The 16,065-nt window shown below is 36.9% G+C and overlaps 1 protein-coding gene across 3 annotated transcripts in view; it reads right to left on the bottom strand.

Annotated features, from left to right (window-relative positions):
• The window catches only part of TRPC7 (transient receptor potential cation channel subfamily C member 7), a 70,484-nt gene that overhangs the window by 44,275 nt on the left and 10,144 nt on the right, over positions 1-16,065 (bottom strand). For all 3 annotated transcript variants that reach the window (XM_084535222.1, XM_084535221.1, XM_084535220.1), the window contains exon 3: positions 379-561. In XM_084535222.1, the coding sequence (XP_084391348.1) occupies positions 379-561 (183 nt within the window). The remainder of the gene's footprint in view (positions 1-378; positions 562-16,065) is intronic.

A 16,065-nucleotide genomic window follows, 5' to 3' on the forward strand; every position in this document is an offset into this window, starting at 1 on the left:
TTTATAATTTTAGGCTAAAGCTGCCACAGCATCTGGTAGGTTCATTGCTCATCTCCCTGTAAGTTGCAGTGAAGGAATACCCTCACAGTCTGCTACAGAAACACACTCTGATCACTGCTGAAGACTTCTCAGACCTCATCTGTATATCCATGTCTATCATATTAACAGAAATGTTGCACCTTCTATAACATGTCCTTTGCAAATATCCCTCTGCACATAAAAGTATGTGAGCAAATCATGCCATAAAATGCTAAAACCTGAGGGACAGTTCTGGTTCCACTGAAATCCATCTTTCAATTATTATTTTCCAGGTGACTTCAAAGAATCATAATTTAAATGTGAATACATATCTAGCAGACAATCAAATAAATAGCTTACCTTTTTGACCTCGTATTTAATAGCCAGTTTAATTCTGCTCAGACTTGGTCGATGGTGATCAGGGCACAGATGTATGTTCACATCTCCATTCAGGATTGCCTCTACTTCTTCAGTGTCTCTGCAGAGGTCCAGCACCCCCACTACGAAGTCCTTGCATTGCATAGATAGCTTCCTATAGTCATTCTAAGGGAAAAGAGAGAAACACAAGATATTCAGCTCTGCACTTAAGAGCATGCCTCAAACAACCCAACAGAAAAAGCCAGAGCAAGCAACTGTGAGAAGGGTTACTTTTGCAAAACCTGCTGCCTGGAATAGTAAGAAAGCACTTGATTTCAGCCAACATACAGCTAACCTTTTGCAAATATATATGAAATACATATATGAAATTCTCCACAATTAATCAGCAATGGTCCTATCAGCAGCATATTTTGCATTACAAAAAAAAAAAAAAAAAAACCCTCTCTGGAATAAATAACAAATTAACACAAATAAATAAAAATAAACAAATAATATATAAAGGAATTTTTATTTTAATCAATCATACAACCTCTTCTTTTTACATGGCTATCTTCTAGAAATATCACAAGATCTTCCTACTGGGTTTGAATTTATATCAAATTTTACTATTTAGATCCTTTACTAATAACTTTCTTTAATAACTTTTGAGAAATAGATTGCTACATCTAACTGTAACATCACACCCAGATGTGTTCAAATAAATGATATGGTTGTAACATCAATTTCAGTTTCAAATGTATTACCTAACAATTTGACAAAACTGTCCCAAAAGAGTATCCAGAGGGTAATTTCTGTCATAACTCTTCTCCAGGAAATAGGACCTCAGAAACTCAACATGATTTCCTATGAAATAATTTCACCTTGCAAACCCAAATTACACTTGTGGGAAAAGAGATGGTACATAGCTGACTTGATAGCTGACTGGAAGAGTAATTTTACTGCCTTAAATTGTGATTGATTTTCACATGCTGACACTTAAAAATGAGGAAAATGCCACCATCTGAGTAAATGCAGTAAATTAGAACACAATTAAGGCTACCATTAATATCCTGACAAAATGGTGATATTAAAGACTCAATGCAACAAATAGAAATAATAAGCATAAGACAAGCTCTTACTGACTTGAGAGATCTTTTCAAATTAGGTTTGATGAGTTAATTAAATTCAGCAGCTTATCTAATTAAGCAAACAGCCAAAAGAGAGGATAGTTAAACCTGACTTTGATGAAATGATAAGAGTAACCTGGCTTTGTACTCTTATATTTTCTAAATTATTAATTCTTACATTTACACATAGCAACATATTGGCCTTCCTTGTTGGGCAAAGATCTCAAAGCACTGTGCAAATATTAGTTGGGCAGCACAGCAGTGGCTAAAAGATGGTGTTATGCTTAGAGGTGAATAAATTTCTTTGTATGTATTTTTTGTTGTTGTTGTTGTTGTTCTTTAGAATTGAGATGTTCTTGGTAATAAATGCTTTTTTAACAAAGTTGGTTTGATTATTTTTTTATGGCTTTTATTTTTTCCCAGGTCACAATATGATGTTGTTACACTACCTTTTTAAATGCATAAGTGTTTATTTGTACAGCAGCCACTTTTAGGGTTCTTCAGACTAGGGAAATCACCAGCATCAAGTTTGCTTCCCAGTTTCATGCACAAGGATTTGCCAACAAAACTTGGATTCACATTAGCCCATTAAGGAAGTGATGGAGGAAACAGAGTTCCTGTTCCAGGGTTCCCCAGCCCTGGCCTCCTTCTGAGAACAGGAATTCTGTCCCAAGGCAGCTCTCTTGCAGCATGGAAGAGCTGTTTCACCCAATACAAACAAATTTGGTAGTTACAGGTAGCACAAAAGTGCTTCAGAGATGGAGCATTCTTGCAGAAATGGGAAGCTGCCAGTTCTGATAGGTGTTTGGGAGAATGGGCTGGTGAGAGGAGCTGGACAATAGCCTGTATTTTTGTGGTGACGTCTTGTGTGAGGGGAAACGTGTTTACAGCCTATCTGCCCAAAATTTTGAAATCTGGAAAAGGTTTCCCTTTTCCTCCTTCATTTAAAGGGGATCTAATATAATCACAAGCACATCTTTTTTTCTGGTAGGGCAGGAACCTGCCCGCAGAGGTAACCTTGACCTCAAGACATCCATCGAAAGGCCAGATTAGGACAGTAAGATTTAAGGTGTCTTCAAGGTCAGGCAGAAAATGATTGTACATTTACATCTAAATCTAATACCTAAGTATTATGTGAAGATAGGGTTTGTAGAGTGAATGTTATCAAATACAGTGTGAATTAGAGTCTGAAATGTAAATGAAAGACAGATTGCACTGTGTGGATTCAAAGCACTCCTCTCTAATCATTTCTGTGCTTTAATCTTCACCCTGCCAAGATATGTTTCAGCACGTAGAAAACTTGCCTGTTCACTGAGAGAATAGATGACCAAACACTTTGGCAAAGAAATAACTGCAGGAATCATGAAAAGCAACAAATATAGATAGATCTAAAAATAGATGTATGCTGGAAATGAAATGTGTAACTGCCCCAGGTAATGCAGACACTTAATTAGCCCAGCAGATTGAAAAGAAACAGGGTGAAAACTTTGCTAAGCTGTAATAATATTCCCTATTTATACACTGTTTAGAAAGTTCAGAAGCTTATCTCTTAGCCAGCACATTTTAGGTAATTCTCATCACCATTTCCACATCATCTGAACAACTAGTATGCATTAGCTCTGATTAATTTTCCTTTTCTGCTTTTTTTAAGGAAATTAGTTAGCAACCAGGAAGGTGCAGATATAAATGGCATACTCCCAGCTGGCAAACTCCATCAAGGATCACTGCAAGTGGTGTGACTTCTGACTAGATCTCTTATACAATTTTTTTTTTTTTTTTTTTTTTTCTGGCTTCCTTGATGCTCACTGTCAGCATAGAAATCTTACTCCATTTGATGATGAGAACACAGCACCCAGTGATTCTCCTGAGGTCAGTGTCTTTCCCTTTGCAAGCAGTTTGTTGGCTGTATCTTTAGTAAAAACTGAGATTAGAAGGACACTGCCAGGCAAACATCTCCTGACCCAGGCTTGCACAGACAGCTTTGATGATGCAAGCAGAAATGCCCTACCTGTGTATAAAATACTGAGTTATGAGTCACAGGAAAGGGTAAAATCTGACAGAAAACTAGATTTACAAGTGTATGCACATGGTATCGGTGTATATGCCAGTGCTGCATCAACTGCCTGTAGTTCACACATTTGGGGGCATCTGAGATACTGCACAAGGAGTGCTGAGATGAGCTTTTGAGAAGGATGAAAGTCCTCACCCCCAGGCATGGCTTTGTGAGGGCTGGCAGAGCCAAGAGGAAACCCAGCTCAGTTCTCTGGGCAGCAATGCAAAAGACAGGTTTTGTACCCAGGCAGTGACTATAACCCAACACTTCCTGTGTATTCTGATTAACCACCACATTAGAAAAGTCTGAAAAGTAGGAGTTTCATAAAGCAGACTAATCTTTACAGTAATGAAAACCACAAATCATATATGAGGGATGCTGGGGCCTCATCCTCACAGCCTGAGTGCTGGCAAGCCTCAGGGAGGGAGATGAAGGATGCAACCAAGGGCACAAGAGTGCCAATCTGCTTCAGATAACACAGTATTTTATTTCCTATAGAGACAGTGATCAGAGAAAAATCTGGATAACACTTGGGAATGTTACAATATAATTTTTAAAACTAGAACATAATAAAAAAAAATCCAAATCAGTCATTTCCTGCTCCTCCTGACACTGTTGTTCATGTGGAGTTAAAAATGTCTGATTTTGATGTTTTGAAAAGGCTAATGGTACTTGTCATTCACTGCAATTTCTCTGAGTACCGTATTATTATCTGTTGATTATGTTCTAAATGAAGTCTGTCATATCTCTACATCTGTTCAAAACCACCCATACTTCTTCAGAAAAGGACTGTTTCAGGTCAGAGGGATACAGTCTGATTAAAAAGTTAAGTGAAATGGCAAAAGTAAGACCAGTCACCTGACTTGGTTAGTTAATGAAAAAATAACTATTTCAAAAGCAATTCTCATCAAAGATTGAAGAGGAACGTCCTCATCCAGGGGAGTCTACCTCTGATATGCCAGCACTGCAAGTGCTTTTTGGATGGCAAGTTGAGAAATTTGGTGTCAATGCTGTGACGTGCAGCAAACAGGTCTGAGATTTGCTGAACCCATCAGTGCAGCTGAGAAACTGAAGTGGTGCCAATGGTTCAGAAACAAAGAGGATCAAACAACTTTGTATACAATTATGAAAATCCCCCATGTCCCTCAAAATTGCTTTCAAGCCTTCTACCTTCACAATCCCAGCTTCAAGAGTGCACTTTAGGCTCTAGTTCTATGAATGCTAACAAAATACTTTCAAGCAATCTGCTTGAAACCATCTTCTTTGTCAATCATTTTTTTTTTTTTAATTATTTTTTTTTTTTTGGGGTGGTAATTGCTGTAGACTACTCAGTACACAGTTGCTGCTGTAAATGGGCCACAGAGCCACAGGATAGTGCACAATACATGAGTAAAATACAACCTGCACCATTCATGAAAATCAGTCCATATGTTACCATTTAGGGCATTTCATTAAATTCACTCTAACTTCATCCAAATAACATGTATAAAAAGCAGGGCAGGCACCACAACCACTAATTGTTCTGTTAGCCTCTGCTAAATCTACAAGGTCAGATCAAGAAAGTTAATATCAGAGAAGAGTACCCATTTGAATATACAACAATGTATCTGGCTCAGGATGATTTCACCTACACCCTTTTTTCTATTAAAAAATACAGCCTAATGTTGCTTAGCAATACACATTTCATGTCCAAACAAAAGTCAGCAAAGAAAAAGGGGAGCAGAGAGGATGGTTGGTCTATATACTATATATATATATATATATGTATATATAATGTCCATCATATATTGCCTGTCTTATAAACCTGGCTTTCTGGAATGTGAGGGTTTCCACACAAATCTAGGATGTCTACAACTCCTGACCATGCACGTCCAGCACCTGTAACTGGGGCTGTCATGGCACCAGAAAACCTCTGTGTGCTCTCAGTGTATTCATAGGTTAACTGCATGGCACAGACCTGTTAAATCCAACCTTCTCTCTGTGAGCTATGTATTTGGCAGTAAATCTGGCATTTCTGCCTAGCATTAAATTTGCAGTGCACATAAAAGCTGTAGGCATGTAGCACAGAGACTCTTGATATCTCCTTGAAGCTCTTGGCTCTTTGCATTTAGTCCGCACCACACATACACATATATCACGGAGGGAAATACTGCATTGATGAGATTATCATTTTGAGGAGAAGCAGCAGAAAGGAAATAAAATGTAAAATAATTCTGTAAAACTGCCTCAAATAAAAATGAATGTAGAAAGAAAAAAAAGATAAGAGAAAGGAGGGGGGAAGCCAGTAATATTACATGCCAGATTTGAAATGAAGATTTTAAATAACAATCATGTCAAATACTCAAAGTGCTTATAAATATTTACCAATTAGATTTCACATGAAAAATGCAAGAGCCAGTTTAGAAGCTGTTGGACCAATTTCCTTCTGGGTATTTACACTGTCTATGACTGGCCATATGCTTCAGAAGGAAAAAAAGCACAAGGTCTGTGGGAGGAAGGGAGATGAGAGGAGTTGCTATGAAAGGTCCTAGCACTGCTCCTGCTCCTGTAACCATGTTGTCTTCTCAGGGGCACTGAAAACCCTTCCCCAGAGCTCTGTTGACTATGCATGTAACTGCTGGTATCTTTGAATACAGCCAAGTGCATTTCTATTATTTCCAGACTGAATGCCTGTATGCACAGATGATGCCAAGGCTATAGAGTTAATCTTCCAGAAAGAACAACATCTCATTGGTTTATGTTCTCTTATTTCTTAAGTGGCAGCACATCAGTGATTTTTTAGAGCTTTGAGTGTGCTGTGTCACATTCAATGGGCATATCTCTGAAAATAAAGCCAAGTGCTCATTTTAAACATTTCACTACTCAGGTGCATGTTGCTAAGTCTGTCTGGAGATGGCAACAGATGCCACTGGTTCATTTTGAAACCATCTAGACCTTGACTTCTTCACCCCCAAAGAGCATAATATAATAAACAAGCTGTTCAAATACAAGAGTTTGACATTTCAAAAATGTGCCTGTGTTGTTTTCCAAACAATTTGGTCCTTTCTAAATGGAGCCAAGCTAAGCATGGCACCTGCATTGCTCTCTGAGGAGTGCCAGGTCGTTGTGTGGCGGTGCAGAGGGGCAATGCCTCAAGGCAAAGTGCTTTTAAGTCCTGCAAGGGAGTGTCAGAAGACAGCAAGAGATGCATGCAATAAAAGAGCCCAAGGACAAAGCAGACAGTGTTGTCTGTGTTCATGTTATTTTTGGCAAAAGAAGTCCAGAAAACAACAGTATGCTTTGAGTGAGGACCAAAAATTGCGTGCCTTCCAACGAGCCATGAAAATATCATCCCTTGCATCATTACAGGGATTTCAATGGCACTGACTGATTCATCACATTTATTTTTTTTTTTTTTTACCTCTTTTTTTTCTCTATAGGTCAGGCTTTCTAGCTGCAATTCATCTCCTCATATGCATTGCTGAAGCTGATCTCTGAGACATCTCCCTTCAACAAGGGGATGGAGCTGTATGAAAACAATGCACTGACTGCAATTCATCTTGCAGTTTTTTCCGACAGATACACCAGACCATTAAAGAAGCTAGCCAAGACAGTGATAAGGATTTCTGTGGTGGACTTAGGAAATCCCTTAAAATTTATGACTGTGCTTTTATAACATCCTCCACAGGTCCAGATGAATAACATTGAGTGAGCTTCTGCAATAATAGATTATTGATGTTACACCAGATGTCACTAAATATAAATTATGTTCAACAGAAGGTTGTTTCCTTCTATTTTTTCTCAATAAAAACCTCATTATGCAGTATGATTTATATCCATTATCAGTTCATAAAACTGAATGCAGAATAAAGTTCATTATTGAAAGTGATAACTATGAGAAACAGATCCTGTAAATTTATCACTGAATATTCCAAGAACTATAAAGTTTAAATGGTCAAAGGCAGCAGAAACCTCCCCACTTTATGTCTACTATTTTTCTCTGTGTCTCCTATATGTCTACCAACTATACCAATATACACAGCTTCTGTAGGACCTAAACTAACAGATTTTATGCACTCTTTCCATTAATAAAAATATAGGAACATGGAAAACACTTCACTTTTATATCCTAAAAACTTTCATTTTATGCAAAGATCTTAAAAACACACACACACATATATATAAATTGTAATCTAAAATTACTTTGGATTGTACAAATGGATTATTTGAGGAAGTAAATACAATAATCTTTTCAAATATCCTATGGGGAAGAAAAAAAAAAAAAAAAAAAAAAAAGACAATTCCTAACTCTTTAGCCAAAACTTTAGATTCCTTAGCATAAGAGAATTTTAAATATTTCCTGTACAAGTGAATACTGAAATTGGTAGATCATTTGACTTATTTAAAGTTCTCACCCTGAACAGAGCATAATACCTTTTTTTTTTTTTTTTTTTTAAAGGCATCTAAGAAGTTACCTGAAGAACATCTCCTGCTCCTGCACTCCTTTCACCTTCATCCTGCCAAATACTGTCACTGAACATCTCCATTGCATGCCAGGGCACAGAATAAAATCAATCTTATTCAGCAGAGAACTAACACTTTATTCCAGGTCTCTGTAGATATTTAAATACACTTACAACATAAATGATGTTAATCGACAATTTTTTATTTTTTTTTAAATTAGAGTATTTAAATCTCAGAGTTGGCACAGTAGCTTTTTAGCATAAGAAAAAAGCTGAAAAACTTTGATTCTTGATATGCTTCTCTTTCATAAAATCTCAGCTGGTTTTCAAACCCACATCACAAGTAAGCCACGTGTTTTTGATTGCTCAACTAATTAAAAGGTGTTTTTTACCTTCCTGCAGATTTTCTCAAGCTCATTTGAATGTTTATGCTGAAACACCTGTTTTCAGAAGATAGCAGCCCTGGATGTAACATAAACAGGACAGGCTATACAGGGGTATTAGCTAAATGCTTTGGCATTCAAAGTGCAGGGATGCACACATTCAGTGAAGGAGGTCTGTCTCCCTATGCCTTGTCGACAGCTTCTCTTTATTAATTACAAAATACTAATTTCAAAATAATATCCTGCTAATTCTATTGGTGAAGAACTTAACATCCATTAATACCAGCTGCAAAATCAAGCCCATGATGATACAGTGCAAGGCTCGATCCTTCTGCATTATTCACAAATATTTGCTTGCTCTTTCTGTGTGGATATGACACTGAGAAATGGCTTTTCTTATTTTTTAAAAAATGGAAGCATCCCTTGCATTAGAGGAACATTTATCACAACCTTAATTCCGTCATCTTGCAGAAAGAATTCCTTTTCTTACCCCATAAGCATTTCATAAAAACAGGAGCCCAGTGCAGTGCAGGAGTTAACTTAAATTTTTGTCACCTATTTTGTTTTCTTCAAGAGCACTTGCACACAACAAGAGGATGTGCAGCACATCTGCAAATCAGATGCGGTAGATATATAAAAGCAAAAGTTACCTCTGGGCCACACTCCTCATTTCACACTCCTTCCATACTTTTTCTCTGTGGGATTTTCCCATGGTTATTACTTCCCTGACCTTTCTGTTACCAGCTCCACTGGCAGAAATCAACATTTCCTATATAACTTGAGACAGATTAGGTAGTTTGCACTAAATGCATTAGCTACTCTTCCTCAATTGTATGGCTTATTTCAGATCAGCTGCTTAAAACCCTCGTGTTTCCTCATAACCAGATGGAAAAAATAATGGATTTAAATTTAAATCAATCAATTACTTAACACACCTATGCTTTTTTTTTTTTTTTTTTTTTTTTTTCCTAAGATGACCTAAATTTGTCACTTTCAGCTTGCTTAAGTCCCGTCTCTCAGAAGAGTTTTGATTACAGGCTGCACCAGTATATAAGGAGGCAGACTCCTTTTAATTGAGCCTGCAAGTAATGCTGGCTTAATTGAGAGCCACAATGCAACTACATTGATTACTAAAACACGTGTATGTCTTTCAGGTCTCAAACAGTCAACAGCCACAGTTCCCAATGTCCAACAACAACAGCTCCTTGGAAAACTAGAAACAAGCACCAGTGTACAAAGTGCTGGTGGAAGAAATAGTGGTCCCCACAGCATCTAACCAGCAGCTGAGCACTTCAGAAAACCTTTCCAACTGCAGAGCACTGAGCTGTATGGACATCAATCCTCTCCCTTAGAGCACTAAGAAATGATGCTGTGGCACTTTTTAAAGTAAAAGTATGAATATAGAAAGTATATAATTACATTTCTCTGTTCTGAAATGAGTCCAGTTCCTGATGATCAAATGGTGACAATGAAATGACACACTCGGCAATGAGCAATTTCTACACTGCACTGGTGTAAAATTCTCTGCAACAAATTGTATTCCAGGAAATTGGTATTTTTTATCACATAAATGCCAAAAACCATAGACACTAAAGTACCTAGCTCCATTTTGTGGTAATATAAAATTGTTTGTATACCATTCCTGTTTATCCACAATCCAGTGGATAGCCTGCCTAGATGCAGTGAGGATGGGTTCATTATAATTATCTACAATAACAACAATTAACAACACAATGAGCGATAAACTAAATCACTTCCCATCTGCATCCACTTTGATGTTGGACTTGAGATGCTCAGAATGTATTACTTCGTTTACATTCATTAATACAATATGAATTCCCTACAGTGCCTTGGATAAATGTACCTGACTCTATTCTCCCATCTGCTGATCTAGTGTTATTATTCTATTCAGAGCAATAGTTCTAATTATGCTCTTTTGTAGTTCCAGTAGATATCCTTGCCCAATGTGAATAATAAGCAGCAGTATTTGGAAACCAGTCATCTTGCTCATCACAAACTGCTTGGCTCCTAACTATTCCCTAAAAACCAATGCACTGGTATTAGCTGAAAGCTTGGGCATTTGGTGTTTCCAATTAAACACAAAGCTTACCAATATTGTGTTACTCTGATATTGCAATAGTGATAGAATCATTTTCCATCTGTTTTCCCCATCAATAATTTGATTTCATCTTTCTGAAAAATGTCTTCATCTTTGGTGCTCTAGAGTATACCTCTTGGTACCATTTATTGCTGAGGGGAGGAGAAAGGGTAATTGCATTACTGTGCAATTTTATTTCCATAAGTGCTCCGAGAAAACTCTCTAAAATGAATGGTGAGTGTGCTGGTAAGGGCAAGCTCAAAGGCACACAAACTCTGTGCTTTTTGTTGGAGAGCTGGCATGGAAGGGGCCAACAAGTCTCCTCTAGAAATGGCCAGCTGCATGTGGCAGGAGCCCCGTCCGCATTTCCATCAAGTAGATGCACCAGTTTTGAACACCAGGACTCATTTGGCCTTGCACACTCAGTGGGTAAGAAAAGAAAACACTCCGTCACTGTTAACTAAACCCAGGCAACTGGCCAAATCATTCCTCCTATTTATCCCAGTGCTACTAGCAGCTGGCAGCAAAACAGCAGGGAAACAGGAGTGCTCCTCTCCGCAGCAGCAGCAGTGAGGATGCAGCTGAGCCAGTCCTGAGCAGCTCAGCACTGCAGCAGCAGCCACCTCCATCTGCCTGCACAAGCCCATGTCCCCTGGCAGAGCAGCACAGGACAGCACAGAGAAATTCACCCCGCCCATCCTGTCTAGAGACTGGAGAGACAAAAATAAACTGCTCTGGGATAGCCCAGACTCTTGGTAAAGGCTGGGATGGAGCATAAATCCTATCAACCAAAACAATTGCTGATTGTTTAGTTTGCTGTGATGGATCTCTCCATCCAAGATGTGACAGATTATTTCTCATTTGTACAAAGAGAGAAACCTATGAGCAGTAAGCAGCTGTAGATCAAACCTACTGGTTTAACTTTATGTATTTCTTTCAAAAGGGGGGATGAAATCCTGGTTTCAACAAATCCCAAGAGGATGGGATGGTCAAATAAGCCATGATTTTACCAAGTACTGGAGCTTTTCTCCCACATTAAACCTGTTACAAAATATGAAATTAATACAATTGTGAGAAGCTGAAGTTTTTATATGCAATCAAATTTTGAAATTATTTCTAAATTATTTGTACCCTGCTATCAAAATATGTTATATTCCTGCTTAACTTGTTACAAGATTATTATGTTTTATCCTGACTACAAAATATTCAGAGATGGTCTATATCAAGAGTAAATGACTCTCCCCTTCTACTTATTATCAAAAGTCAACTCTTAAAGAAGATTTCTCTTTTTATTTTTTTTTTTAACCAATATTAGCTGGGAGATTTTAACAACGTCACTCAACCACCCAAAAAGTAGGCTAAATGACCTTGTAAGCAGTGAGTACTGCTGCTAGAGTTACAACTTTCATGAATAAGTCTTATTTTTTCCAGATGCAGATGTGGGTTGTATATAGCTGAGTTATACCCTTTACTATGAATCATAGCATCCACTACTCTGCTTTACTGTGAATAGACGTAGACAGATGCTAACATACTTTCACATTCACAGATACAGATTTATTTTTTCAAGACAGCTCCAGGCATCACAGCTTTGGCATTGGTTCTAAACCATGCTGAAAAGCTTATTTTCTTCTCAAGCAACATTTTAAAACCATTTTGCTTGGGCAACGTGCCAGGCAGAAAATGATTTAATCACAGAACAGGCATAGAGAAAGCACTTGAAATAACAGCTCTCTCTCTCTCTCTCTCAAAAAAAAAAAAAAAAAAAAAAAAAAAAAAGAAAAAGATATTTCTTAATTTATAAGTATTTAAATAAAACAATAAAAGAGTAATATTTTGTTGTTTGGTTGTTTGGTTGTTTGTTTTTTTGTTGTTGCTTTGTTTTTAAGGTCAGAAGGTTTATCTGCATCAATTTTCCAGAGTCCTTGTTATATATATCAATGCAAAATATATCTGTGGTTAATTAATTTAGCTCAGACAAATCCAGTGTACAATCTATTATTAGTGGATTGGTATTTGATAAAGAACAGCATGAAGAATGAATTCCTCATGTGCAGAATCCCACTTGGTGAGTGAAACACAAATTTCACTACAAGACTTAAATATATTTTCCTTCTCCCAGGTTATTCCCATGACTGTCTTTAATTTCCTCTCTTATTTTAATACCTACGTTCTTCCAATAACAAGTTAAAATTTTAATAATAAGAAATTTGTTTTTTCTGCTTTACTGGGACTTGATTGTTTCCTGTATTATGAGCTGAGTAATTGGTTAGACCTCTTATGCATTTGCAAACTGAAAAAAGACAGAAAGAAAGAAAAAAAAAAGACCAATATCTTTTAAATATACGTTTTCAAGGCAGTAAGGTTAAAGGGCTTTTAGGTGAGAGTGAAAAAGAAAAGGGACAGTTATTTTCTAAAGTTAAAAAATACCAAACCACATCCCTAACCTCACCTCTAAGAACAAATAATGTTCTCATTAAAGACTGACCTTGAAATGTTTATATGCCCCCCCCCCCAAAAAAAAAATTGAAAAAAAAGATTATAAGTTACAAGCATACTTTAAAACATAAGAGCTTTCATCATTTCTACAGAAGTGTACAAGTCTTGTGTATTAGAAGTATAAATGCATTTAGCTTTGTATTGATTTTTCTTCTTTCTCAGGGGTCATATTTGAGTAAAAAAATAAATCATAAAGTGAGTCATCCTTTTGACTTTGGTACCAAGATGGCCTCTAAGGCAGCAGGGATTTCCCTTAGAGGAGCCAAAGATAATTGATGTAGCACAGAGACAACAGAAGAGAACAAGCTAATTACAACACAGACTGCAGATCAACAGGCATCTGAAAGGGATGTTTTGGCCCAGCCACATCAAAGGTCAGTGTCATCAGGCATTAATTTTGGATAAAGCTGAATAACCTGCTGGCCTGCTCTCTCAATAGGAAATTTAGCAATGAGTCACAAGAGGCAGCAGAGGAAAGGGATACAGTGAGAAGTGTTTTTCACTCCTGAGCAGATGCTCTTTGGAGCAGTTGCCGGAGAATCCCCAGGAAGAGAAATAACCATTCCACTGCAGCGTGCACAGAGCTGGTGCAAGAAACAATCACTTGGGAATTCTGACCATTCATATACTCGAACGAATTTATAATGGCGAGTCTTACTTTTCAAAATACGAACTAGATAAATTGATTGTATTTGTGGAGGAAAAAATAAAATTGTTGGAAAAGGGAGTGAGTATATTCCACCTATGGGACTAGATTTTAGAAGTTTCTTCTGTCTTCTCTTCTTAAAACCCAACAAAGAGAAGCAGCAAAGAAAAGGCTGCACAAGTGAAAAGATGTCTTTTTAAAAGCACAGGTCCCATCTGACTGAAAAAAAAAATAATAGAAAGAACAAAAATGCTGGAAAATTAAATGAAAATCTAAAGTAACTCCACATAAAAAAACACTAAAGTCTCAAAAAACATCTTGCTGAATTAATAAATACGACTAATAAAAGGTGTTTCTGAACATATCTGAAGTAAGATGCTTGCCAGAGAGTATGTCAAGGCAAGGGATTATGGAGGGATAAAAGGATCACTCAAGGAAGAGCAGGTCAGAGTAGAAAAATTAAGCAATTGATTTGCAAGAGTGTTCATGAAGCTAATTAGGAAAGTTCCCACAACAGTGTCTTTTTTTTAATGGAAGATGAATCTCAGGGGCTGTCTCCAACCAGTCTGTTCTGAGAACAAAAAGGTCTAAGGAAGATTATTATATCTTCCTTCCAATTTCAAAGTAGCATCTTATTGTTTATCATCCGGATGGTTTTCAGTATTTTTTTGTCTAAGTTTGTTGCTATTTCCCTTCTCACAAAATGCTTCCTCTCCCAGCTATTTTGCCTCCACAAGTTTTCTGCTCTTTTCCATTTTCTTATCATTCATTTCAAAAAGCAATAATACAAATAATTTTTTTTTCCTAACTCCATATGTTTTTATGCCAAAATATTTCCCAGTCAGGACTGCAGAGATTTATCTTTTCGGTCAGCTCTTCTTTCCAAGTTTTCTTAGAACTTCACATTATTTTTACATTCCATATAGAATAAATAAATAAATAAATAAAAAGTGGTACAGGATCTGGTCCAAGTTCCTCATTTACACAGCTAAAGCCAGAAATCTGAACAGCTTTATAAGGTCATTTTTCATAAAATGTTTAGGTCAAGTACTTGTGAAGTTAAAAATTTAGGTAGAAAAAAGATGGTGTTATCTTACTGGAAAAAGAGTTTAATTGTGGGGATACCAGATCATCCCTAACTGATACAAGCCATTGAAACTCCTGGGCTATTTTACCACTCTTTTTTGATACCGTGAGGATTTAGTATTTTGAGCCTCAGCTGTCTCACATTACTGCAGCCCCACTGAAACGACAAGCAGTTCCTAGCAGGCATATCTCTGTAGGCATCTACACACTTGACTTGCTGTCACAAGAGCCATTGTTCCTCAAAATAGGGCAGCAGCCAGTTGCAGCCCATCAGCCTGGACATGCCACAAATACATGGTCAATTTTGGATCTCAGCATTTTATAAAGAAAGGACAACAGGCAAAAGAGCAACAGCAGGAGGCATATCATTTAGAAACAAAACACATGCTATAGTAAATGAACTGACAACATTGGTAGGATTGATAAAGAAAGACCACACACCATATGTCTTCCAGGTGGTGTTTTTGATCATGCTTTCAGTAACATTTTAATCAACAGGACCTGAGATCTTATTTACCACTTACAATTGGTGAGATATTTTCATAGCCTACTTTGTGATTCTGTAATTTAATTTGCTTGGGTTGCTAAATGGAATGAATTGGCTGATTGTCTTCATCACAAGGACATTTCCTGATCTTGAAGAATGTAGTTTATTTTGGGAGCATGGAAGGTTGTAACACAGACCTGGGTGTAGAGTAGGATCCCATCAGAACCAGGAGTTCACAGTCACAGCTTTAAGACAAGAGTAAATAAACACAGCTGCTATCCTGCCTTTCTGTCAGTTTTCAGGCTATGTAGAGTAATATTACATGTAAGCCTGCTGCTGCTCTTAAAAGTAGTTGCAAGGGCACTTCCTGCAGATGTTTTCCTAGAAATTTAATCTGCCAAGGGGATCAATGAAAATATAAAAATGATTCTGTTATCTCTGCTATTAACATTTCAGTCTTAGAAGAGTCACCTGGCTGTGAAGATATCTGCATGAGAAATGTTGAGTTCTCTGGGCTGATGGTAATTACAGAACTTCAAAAAAAAAAAAAAAAAGAAAAAAGTAAAAGGTTGAGGAAAATATTTTTATAAAAGCACACACAAAAGAAGTCTTCTGGAACTTGTCTGATTTCATAAATTTTTCACCATTTGTGAACTTCTTAAATACATTTTCTTAAAATGTTATATTTTCTAGAAATAAAATCCTATAATTTTCTGTAAAAAAAAATAAAACAATAAAAAAAACACTGCTGTATTAATACCCTTTTCTGTACCACAATGATTATATTAATAAGAATAAATATTTTTGAATAAATACATACATCTTAATTTCTTTTCCTACAATGAGAATACATTATAATATTCAGATGT

The sequence above is a fragment of the Aythya ferina genome (genome assembly GCF_964211825.1).
Source record: "Aythya ferina genome assembly, chromosome: 14".
NCBI lineage: Eukaryota > Metazoa > Chordata > Aves > Anseriformes > Anatidae > Aythya > Aythya ferina.